The following is an 11,225-nucleotide window of genomic DNA, read 5'->3' as shown; positions in this document are numbered from 1 at the left end:
AACTCCTTCTCCACTAACCTTGCATGGACCCACCTCCTAATAGGAAGCATTACTTCTTTCTCGTTGGAAACAAGCCATGGCAGAAGAATACATTGCTTGACTTTCTAATAAAACTTGGAAGCTTGTTCCTTCTACTTCTAACATGCATATTGTAGGTTCCCGTTAGTTTTTTTGTTGTAAAATGAAATAAGATGTTTTTTTGGATAAATTTAAAGCCCGTCTCATCACTCAAGGCCACTATCAAGTTGTTGGACTGGATTATAATGAAACATTAGTCTAGTTGTTCGTCCTCAAACTATCCAAGTGGCCCTTACACTTGTTGTATCTAAAGGATGGTCTCTTTATCAATTTGACATAAACAATGCATTTTTAAATGGGGACTTAGAAGCATAATTTTTTACTATACAACCTCCTATTTTTAAAAATTCGCTTTTTCCCTCCCTTATTTGTAAACTTAAAAAAAGCTCTTCATGGTCTAAAACAAGCTCCTCGCACATGGTTTTCTCGTTTTAGTTCATTTTTTCTCTCATTTGGTTTTCAAACAAGTCAAGTTGATCCCTCCTTTCATATTACTTCTTCAAAAGGCCACCTATTTTTGCTTGTTATGTTGATGACATTATTCTTACAGGAAAGAACACTTCCCTCAAATCTGACAATAAAATGTCTCTCTTTATTGAATTTTCTATTAAGAATTAAGAACTAGATTTGGGTTTCTAATTTCACCCCTTAGGTCAGAGAAGGGACAGAGAGAAAAATCCGCCAAATTTTGGGTCAGGGTTAGGTTTTTCCAAACCTGATCAAAACCTGATCCACATATAAGACATGGATATAAAACAGGGTTTCATCGGGTCGGGGTTGGGTCCCACGTTTTGGGTTCGGATTTTTCGGGTTGGGGATTTGGTTTGGGTTCAGGTTTTGGTAAACCAGCCCCAGCCCGGCCATGCCCACCCCTAAATAGGCGAGTGAGATACTAACGTTATTCGTGTTGCTTGATCTCCGCCCATTTTGTAGGTTTGCATACTAATCTCAAACTTAAAAATCAGATAGAACAAAGCAAAGGGTATGTAGCTCAAATGGTAGAGCGTTCGTTTTGCATGCGAAGGTTCGATCATTTGCATCTCGATTACTGTCATTCATTTTCTTTTTCTTTCGAAGCTTCATCTCGTATAGCATTGGATTGCACGAGTATAAAAGTGTATTCATGTAACTAAATACGTCCCTCATTTAAAAAACAAGAATGATAAAAAATCTAAACTCACTATACCCTATGATCTTACAATTCGATCCCATCTCATCACCTCTACTAAACTCTAGTTAGGGTTGAACTCGAGCACCAATCTTTACTGGTCGAGTCTTGGTTGACTCCTTTTAAACTTGTTTTAACTCCACCACTCCACATAAGGGAGAAGAAAACCTTATTAAATTGATAGTGGTTAAAGCATAGCTATGATTCTGTCGATGACCTCTTTCAAACTTCTATCATTTTCCTTACTATCCCTTGTATCAGACGCTAAATTGCGTCGAAATGCCGATGCTTCTCGTATATCTTTCCGAGTTGTTGAACTTGCAAAACCCAGAACAGACGGCTCTGCAAGCCATCCAATTCTCAACCACCCAAAGTCATCTCGTCTCTAGTTTCTTTGCTCTCTCTCATCAACAAAAGGACTTCAGACGAAACCATTGAAAAACGAAAGTTTTAGTCTCATATGCAGATGATTGACAAGACAACCAAACCCAGTATAACCACTCACCTTCTAAAAGAAGATTTGCTTTTAAGAGATTGATTTTCAGTGTGTAAAAGGTTTTAGATGTTTCCTTCCTCTTTAAAAAAAAAAAATTGGAAAAGAATTCTGATTCTCAGTAAGCAATCTGAATCATCGTCATCCATGGCATCCTACAGCCAAAGTGGTTTTCACTCAAACTCTACTGACCATAGATCAGTTTGGATTTCGGATCATAAACGTTAGGCAAAGAACTTGGAAGCTTCGTCTGTTGTTAAGTTGGTGAAACTTGTTCTTTCTTCCCTTTTTCTGTTAAAAAATAAACAACCAAGGATCTGGCCGCGGCGCTTGTAGTTTTATATTTTTCTTCACAAGATAGTTGACACAAGTAAGAGTATCGTGTGAGTTCACGCCAACGAATTTGTATCAGTTTAACGAAACCTTTCTTTATAATTTAGAATGCTCAAATTCTTTCTTGACAACTAACGTTTTGTATAAAAAAATTGGAACACTTGACTTGCTCAGGTTTTCCACTTTTTTTTTTCCTAATCTGAGTCAAATCGCTTCTCATCTAAAAAGCAGCAGAAGATGTTTTCATCTAGAAACAGCACCGACTGGTTCCTTCAATGTCAACGTCTTGATCTCATCTCAGAAAAACTAGTTAATTATCGATCCAATGGATTTTGTTAGGGGGATTATGATGCCGTCTCTAGAGCATCTCACGGTGAGAGTACTTGTGAACATAAGCAAGCTGTTGCAACAAAGGAAGTGCTCGGTGCTCCCACTTGGAAGTCCATTACACCTAACCTTCCGCCATTAAAATAATCAATTCTTGAGTCTCCAGATGTCAGGAAACCAGGTTTTGATTATACCCTTTACAGCGATTTTCCAAGTTTAAGTCAAAGTAACATGAAAGACTCCCCCCTGCTCTATAAAGAAACACCCACCCGTGAAAGATTTCATTCATTTGCAGGAGCAGATGGAATCCTGCTGATACTCGATAAGAAAGTAGAGATGGATGGATTGATCCCATTAGTGTACCGGGCTATTAAGAGGAGCAACACTCGCAGGAAATACAGGTGCCTCTCCTACGACCCGGCGCAGCGACTACACAGCCTGGACGCGCATGTCAACAGTCACTTGTATTTAACTTCGCCGCCTCTGACTACGGAGAAGTTCGCTGGGTACGAAGAGGGGAGCTACCGTCACAGGAGGTACCGTTCTTTCCAGGACTTACCCCGGGATTACTCGCCGGAGAGGAGAAGGAGAGAAGTGCCGCGTCTTACGAAGGAACTTGGTGGGTTCAGGAGCCATCGCATCTTCTCGTGCGTAAGCGGCGGTTCGTGATCAGTGATCATGTCTTGGCGATCGTCTCTCTGTTTTGCCTGCGTAACGATTAGATTTTGAGACAATAACACGCGCGAACTGTAAATACAAACTTGGTATTCTCTTTAAATTCTCTGCTCTGCTCCATTTGTTCCATTTTCGACAATTCTGAAGCCAAGACATTGGAACTAAGAAGGATTTCACTTTTCACCTCTCAATTCGCATCATCTGGGTATGGGGCCGAGTTTAGGCTTGGGATCCGGAAAAGGGTGCTTCAATCACGGACGCTAAAAAAACTCCGTAGAATCGTTTTCTGCATTCAAACTGCAGATTTTCCGATTTCCAGTCGTTGACGTCGATGTCGAGGCAATCTGCTGGTTGAAGCCCCAGGCTAATCGTCCAAATGTCCAAGTTCGTTGTTAAATTGAAAGGTAAATTGTTAATGAGGCTAGAATCAAGTTCAGTCAATAATAGTTTCATTCATTTGTTCTAATTTACACTATTTACCATAATATTACTGCCTACATTTTATATTAAAAATTTGATAAAAATTTCATCTATGATATAAAAAATTTATATATGTGAAATGTTATATTTGATTTCTTTCTTTAGTTAGAATATATTTTGTTAAAGATGTGGATTTATATACTACTATTATTATTATTATTATTAATAATTATACGGATAATATTAACAACACAATTAGGGTGTGTTTGTGCCAACTAGAAAATGATGGAAAACGATGTCATAAGAAAAATTTTCTATTGACCAAAATCTTCAGGTGTTTCTGTCATTTTTGGGGATGAGAAAATTTTCCACTTGATTCTTCTTGATTCCTTTCGCCTTCGGGAAATCTTAAAAAAGATAAAAATGAGTCGTATGAAAATAAACCAAGAAGCACTTAAGTGGTATTTTGGTTTTTTATTACTTACCTCTTACTTTAACCTTACTTTATATTATTTATAACAATATTTTATTTCTAGTGTAAACACAAACTGTATAGCTAACTTTTTATGTTATTTCTTGTAGCAACTCAAACACAAACACACAAAAAAGCTGATTAACGAGAAAATTTTCCAATAGGGAAACATTTTCAATTGAAAGAAATGATTTTCTTATCATTTTGTTTCCATTATCAGAAAATTTTCTCTTTAATCGGCTTTTTTCTTATAATTTTCTTTTTATATAACGGTACAGATGGTCCCTTTATAACACATATATAAATAGATATGTACTAAATGAGGATTTGATCTAAATATCATATTTAGTATTTTGGTTGTATTTTAGCTTTATTTTTATATTCTATAAAAAAGGTTCATATCATGGGTCAAGTTGAATAAGAGAAATTCAGAATTTGCTGAGTTGGCAACTCCTGTCACCCTTTGAGAGAGAGTGCTTTAGATGCAGGATAAGGTTTTAGGGAAAAAGAAAAAGAAAAAGAGAGAGAATCAAGGTGTGAAGAGACACTAGGATTGCTTTGATATTTTGGGAGGAGAAGTCAATCATTTCCATCTATGTCACTAATTTCTTCATAGATTTTTTCATCTTTGCTTTCTCATATTTCAAATGTGTTCTCATTGCCCATGGCTTTGGGGTCTCCATCTTCTCCACACCCAGCAACATCCCATGCATCTCCTTTGCTATCAAGAGCTGGCCTGGTTACCTGATTGTAGTGGTCCCTATCCACATTTTAGATTATTTTGCTGCAAACTCCTAAATAATTTGGATTTCCATTTTGGAATTCCCTTTTTTAGATTTGATTTTTTATTTTCACTTTTTTTTTTACCATTTTGATTTCTCTCATGATCAAACACAAAGAGACCCCAAAGACACGAAGCTACAGAGTCCCTTAAGACAATAGAAATGAGGTTTATATCATTTTTTTATTCAGTAATTGTGTATAAATGTATTATTGTATCTTGCCAATCTTTTATTGTTATTTCCTATTTGTTCTACTACTCTTATAATAACTGGTTGTGCATTTTATGTTCTATTATTTGTTTTTTTATGATTTTTCATGCATGTTGTTTTCTGGATTGCCTTTTAAGTTTATTTTTTCATTTTTAGTAGAATGAGTACTTTTGTAGCAATTTCACCTACTCCTTACCCCATTAAATAGCAATTAAATAATTTCTTTATCTCTTTCTCTCTATGTTTTAGATTTTGTCTTATAGTGCCAAAACTTTTGTTGCTCTATTTTTGTCATTCTCCTATTTTTTATTCTCTTTCATTCCCTACAAATATCTTTGACATCCTCCTCTATAGGACTTCTCATCTATCACTTGCCTCTCTTTATGTCGTTCTATCATGGTCTCTCATCTCCTTCTTGTTTCTTGGTGTTGAATTTAGGATCCTATGATTACAACCTCGAACAAAGTAAGAGAGGGAAAGGAGAAGAAAAGAAGAAAATAAGAGAAGAGAGAAAGGGAGCGAGAGAGAGAGAGAGCCTTTAAGCTAAGAGAGAGCTTGGACGAATTAAGAGAAGATGAGAGAGTTTGAATGCTCTACACCAAACCAATGACCTCTATTTAAAGTTTTTTAGAGGATGTTATGATATCCATAATGCCCTTAGAGCTACAAGTTTTACATAAGAAAAGACATAAGTAGACATTTTCCTCGAATAATTACATCCTTGTGCCATCTTTATGAAAAGTCTTCTTATTTACCATGATGCCACCTCTCTTGGGTGTGTGGGCTTGAGCCCATCTTCCAACACTCCCCCTCAAGCTAGGGTGAGAGAACATCATAAACGCCTAATTTGCTGCAAATAGTTTATAAGATCTTCCCATATAAAATGACAATCATTCATATCTTCCAACATTCCCCCTCAAGCCAGTGGTATATAAGAAGACTTTTCATATGTGATATGAAGGATTGTTTTCATATGGTATATAAGAAGACTTTTCTAATTTGTGATATATCCTCTTTAAATATGCTCCATTTGTTCCATTTTTTATATTTTTGAAGCCCAGACATTGGAACTAAGAAGGATTTCACTTTTCACCTCTCTCAATTCACATCATTTGGGTATGGGGTCGAATGTAGGCTCGGGATCCAGAAAAGGGTACTTCAATCACAAACTCTAAAAAAACTCCGTAGAATCGTTTTCTTTATTCAAACTGCAGATTTTCCGAATGTCCAAGTTCGGAGATGACCAAGTAATTTGTTAATTGAAAGGTAAATTGTTAATGGGGCTAGAATCAACTTCAGTCAAGTTTCATTCATTTGTTCTAATTTACGCTATTTACCATAATATTACTGCCTACATTTTATAATTAAAAATTTGATAAAGCATTCATATATAATATCAATCAATGTATGGGAAAGAAATAATGCAGATTTTTAAATAGTTCAATGCAAATTTTATGACTAAATTAAACTTTTGGTTTACTTGTCTTATAATTAAAACTAATGGCTTCTAAGTTTAAACATGTGTGTTTTTCATGGTTAATGACTACTTAATCAATCCCATGGTAGTTTTATATATGTGAAATGTTATATTTGATTTCTTTTCTTTAGTTAGAATATATTTTGTTAAAGATGTGGATTTATATACTAATAATATTATTATTATTATTAATTATACGGATAATATTAACATCACAATTAGGGTGTGTTTGTGCCAACTAGAAAATGATGGAAAAAGATGTCATAAGAAAAATTTTCTATTGACCAAAATCTTCAGGTGTTTCTGTCATTTTTAGGGATAAGAAAATTTTCCACCTGATTCTTCTTGATTCCTCTCGCCTTTGGGAAATCTTAAAAAAGATAAAAATGAGATTTTTATTGCTCTAATGGCCGTATGAAAATAAACCAAGAAGCACTTAGGTGGTTTTTTGGTTTTTTATCACTTACCTCTTACTTTAACCTTACTTTATATTATTTATAAAAATATTTTATTTCTAGTGTAAACAGAAACTCTATAGCTAACTTTTTATGTTATTTCTTGTAACAGCACAAACACAAACACACAAAAAAGCTGATTAAAGAGAAAATTTTCCAATAGGGAAACATTTTCAATTGAAAAAATGATTTTCTTATCGTTTTGTTTCCATTATCAAAATTTTTTCTCTTTAATCGGCTTTTTTCTTATCATTTTCTTTTTGTATAACAGTACAGATGGTCCCTTTATAACACATATATAAATAGATATGTACTAAATGAGGATTTGATCTAAATATCATATTTAGTATTTTGGTTGTATTTTAACTTTATTTTTATATTCTATAAAAAGGTACATATCATGGGTCAAGTTGAATAAGAGAAATCCAGAATTTGCTGAGTTGGCAACTCCTCTCACCCTTTGGGAGAGAGTGCTTTAGATGCATGATAAGGTTTTAGGGAAAAAGAAAAAGAAAAAGAGAGAGAATCAAGGTGTGAAGAGACACTAGGATTGCTTTGATATTTTGGGAGGAGAAGTCAATCATTTCCATCTATGTCAGTAATTTCTTCATAGATTTTTTCATCTTTGCTTTCTCATATTTCAAATGTGTTCTCATTGCCCATGACTTTGGGGTCTCCATCTTCTCCACACCCAACAACATCCCATGCATCTCCTTTGCTATCAAGAGCTGGCCTGGTTACCTGATTGTAGTGGTCCCTATCCACATTTTAGATTATTTTGCTGCAAACTTCTAAATAATTTGGGTTTCTATTTTGAAATTCCCTTTTTTAGATTTAATTTTTTATTTTCACTTTTTTTTTTTACCATTTTGATTTCTCTCATGATCAAACACAAAGAGACCCCAAAGACATGAAGCTACAGAGTCCCTTAAGACAATAGAAATGAGGTTTATATCATTTTTTCATTCAGTAACTGTGTATAAATGTATTATTGTATCTTGCCAATCTTTTATTGTTATTTCCTATTTTTTCTGCTACTCTTATAATAACTGGTTGTGCATTTTATGTTCTATTATTTGTTTTATACGATTTTTCGTGCATGTTGTTTTTTGGGTTGCCTTTTAAGTTTATTTATTCATTTTTTAGTAGAATGAGTATTTTTGTAGCAATTTCACCTAATCCTTACCCCATTAAATAACAATGAAATAATTTCTTTATCTCTTTCCCACTATGTTTTAGATTTTGTTTTACAGTGCCAAAAGTTTTGTCAACCAAGTAAGTTTTTCTCCTCATTGTTGCTCTATTTTTGTCTTTCTCCTATTTTTTATTCTCTTTCATTCTGTGCAAATATCTTTGACATCCTCCTCTATAGAACTTCACATCTATCATTTGCCTCTCTTTAGGTCGGTCTATCATGGTCTCTCATCTCCCTCTTGTTTCTTGGTGTTGAATTTAGGATCCTATGATTACAACCTTGAACAAAGTAAGAGAGGGAGAGGAGAAGAAAAAAAGAAGAGAATAGAAGAGAGAAAGGGAGAGAGAGAGAGCCTTTAGGCTAAGAGAGTGCTTGGAGGAATTAAAAGAAAGGGAGAGAGCTTGAGTGCTCTACACCAAGCCAATGACCTCTATTTATAGTTTTTAGAGGATGTTACGATGTCCATAATGCCCTTAGGGCTACAAGCTTTACATAAGAAAAGACATAAGTAGACATGTTCCTCCTTGAATAATTACATCCTTGTGCCATCTTTATGAAAAAAACTTCTTATTTACCATGATGCCACCTCTCTTGGAAGTGTGGGCTTGGGCCCATCTTCCAACACTCCACCTCGAGCTAGGGTGAGAGAACATCATAAACGCCTAATTTGCTGCAAATGGTGTATACCCCTCAAGCTGGTGGTCTCTTTGCTTTTTACCAAGAGACCAAATTGGCATCATATAAGAGAGAGTAAAATCACTCCTAGCCATAAGACAAAGCTCCATGCTCTAGTCAAATGGTCATAGTAAAAAATATTTTCCGCTCAATTTCCTAGGCGAAAGAGCAGCTCTATTGTGGGGCATAGAATCTACCCACTTTCTCAAGGTAGCTAAAAAAAACACACCTCTTGGGTGTGAATAATAGACTTGACTCATGTTGTATATTGAGTATACTCCTATCCTCTGTAGTTATTGGGTCTATATGCATTGCTTAGAAGTGTAGTAATAAGCTCCTCCATCATGGTGTCCAACACAGGACATCGATTCCCAAATGGTAGGAGTAAAACTGTGAAATAAGGGGGTAGAAGGTAATCATTGGAAGATAATATTTTGGGGCCACCATGTGCTTTCTTCTTTATTTGAGTAACCAATCCTGACAGTTATCAACAATTAAGAAGTTCTTCTTCAATAATAATGTCTCAATTAGAGAGACACAATAGCAGTAGTAGATATGAGCTAATGCCCAAATAACATGTACCAAATAATGAAAATCCTTAATAAGGACACATGAATTAATCTGTAGTGAGCCCATCCTTGAATAAGGAGAATGTGCGCCAAATAATAAGCTAGAACAGAGCAATCAACTGCTTGTAAAGGATGAAGTAAGAAAGTAATTTCCAAGCCTTGGTAAACTCAAGAAAGAATAGATTACGTACAAGCTCACCAAAAAAATTTGTGAATCACCTTATCACTAAACTTAGCCAAAGATGTCATTCCTTGGTAAATTGAGATAGCCTGAGTTGATGATGGGTTTATGTCAAGTTTCCATCTCAATTTTTCGTCCACTGCTTAAGGAAGATAGTAGTAATAACTTCACAATAGCTCAAATATCAATTGGCGTAATTTTGTTTAAGAAGAACCAAACCAAATCAAAGAGCCCAAGTAAGTGACAACTTGAACTAACTCGGGTCAAGGAAAAATCTAAGCCCAATGTTTCAATTTCAATTTGAACTCAATTATTGACTTTAGTCAATTAATCATGTACTTAATTAAGAAAACTCTTGGCTAGCCAAAAATCACAACTTTCTTAATCAAAAGGATGATAATTGAATTATCCACCAAATCATGATCTTGAAAAGATCTTTCATAAAATTACCTGCTTCCAAATATAAATAAGGAAACTTCCCCTTGGCACCACTTACCAAAAAATCAATCTTTCATTGATTTAATACTCTAGGATATCAAATTAGATTCTTGTAAGCCTTCCAAATCACCAAAAAAATCTCATTGAATATTCGTGGCTGGCCAAAAAGGTTCATAATTCAAAATAGGAACACTTATTCTCTTTGACAAATAAATCAAGGAAAGTTTCTGAAAATAAGATGATTTTCTAAATATTCTATCTAGATATTATTAATTAACAAATAAAAACTTTCCAATGGTAGATCATGAGATATTTTCCTAATATTGTTGATCAATAACAACAACTCAAAAATGAAGAAAAAAAATCCGGATCTTCGCAAACAAAAGGATACTACCTTTGGTTCTTCCAATGTAGATATTTTATTAAATATAGATTAGATTGACATGAAATTTTTTCCTTACGAAACTAGACTTTAATACCTTTCATCCAAGTATAATTTATATTCATAAAATATACTTATTTTGAGATAAATAATCTAGTGGATTTTGGAATTTGTAATCCGTTAAAACTGAGTAGTTTTTCTCCTTTGGCCAGCATGACCATTGACTCTTCTGAGATTGATATCAATCATATTGAGAATTGGTTAAATAGGTAAAAAAATATACTTATAGATCTTTCTTTTAATATATAATTCTCCATATAAAGTCTTATTCTTGATGGCATAAAATGGCTCAAAAGTTGAAGATTTATGTTGCTGCATGAAACTTTTCTGCTCCTTGACCTTTGGTGCTTCAAATATCAATTTCTCTTTCTAGAAAAATATGATCTCAATGAAGCTTTTTGAGTTAGAAACTACACTCAAATATCTTTATAACTATATATAATTTTCTATATGAAACATATGTTAAGAGAGTTAAAAATCCAATGAAAAACATGAATTGGGAAAGAAGACTAAAGGAAAAATGAGAAACTCCTCTTATTTCTTTTTCTTTTGCTTCTTCTTTGTTTTCCTCCCCTTCTTCTCCTTCTTCTTCTCCTTTTCCATCTCAAATCTTTTCCCACTATGAAACCCTGTTGAATTTAGGATCTCATGATTACAACCTCAAGCAAAGTAAGAGAGGTAGAGGATAAGAAAAGAAGAATAAAAGAGAGAAAGAGAGAGAGAGCTTGGACCAATTAAAAGAAGGGGAGAGAGCTTGAATGCTCTACCCCATGCCAAGGGCCTCTATTTATAGTTTTTTAGAGGATGTTATGATGTCCATAATGCCCATAGGGCT

General features: G+C 34.4%; 1 protein-coding gene across 1 annotated transcript; it reads left to right on the top strand.

The window, feature by feature from the left end:
- The first annotated feature begins 2,735 nt into the window (after nucleotides 1-2,735).
- LOC137963326 (uncharacterized) lies at nucleotides 2,736-3,068 on the top strand. The gene has a single exon (XM_068810462.1). It carries the CDS (start codon nucleotides 2,736-2,738, stop codon nucleotides 3,066-3,068), a length of 333 nt encoding a protein of 110 aa, XP_068666563.1.
- The last annotated feature ends 8,157 nt before the right edge of the window (nucleotides 3,069-11,225 follow it).

This window comes from Aristolochia californica, unplaced genomic scaffold (assembly GCF_029961685.1).
Source record: "Aristolochia californica isolate CCGP_79_NKW_82.1479 unplaced genomic scaffold, dmAriCali1.0.hap1 SCAF_4, whole genome shotgun sequence".
In the NCBI taxonomy this organism is placed as follows: domain Eukaryota; kingdom Viridiplantae; phylum Streptophyta; class Magnoliopsida; order Piperales; family Aristolochiaceae; genus Aristolochia; species Aristolochia californica.
Note: the sequence above shows the minus strand (reverse complement) of the source record. Positions and strands in the feature narration are given on the sequence as shown.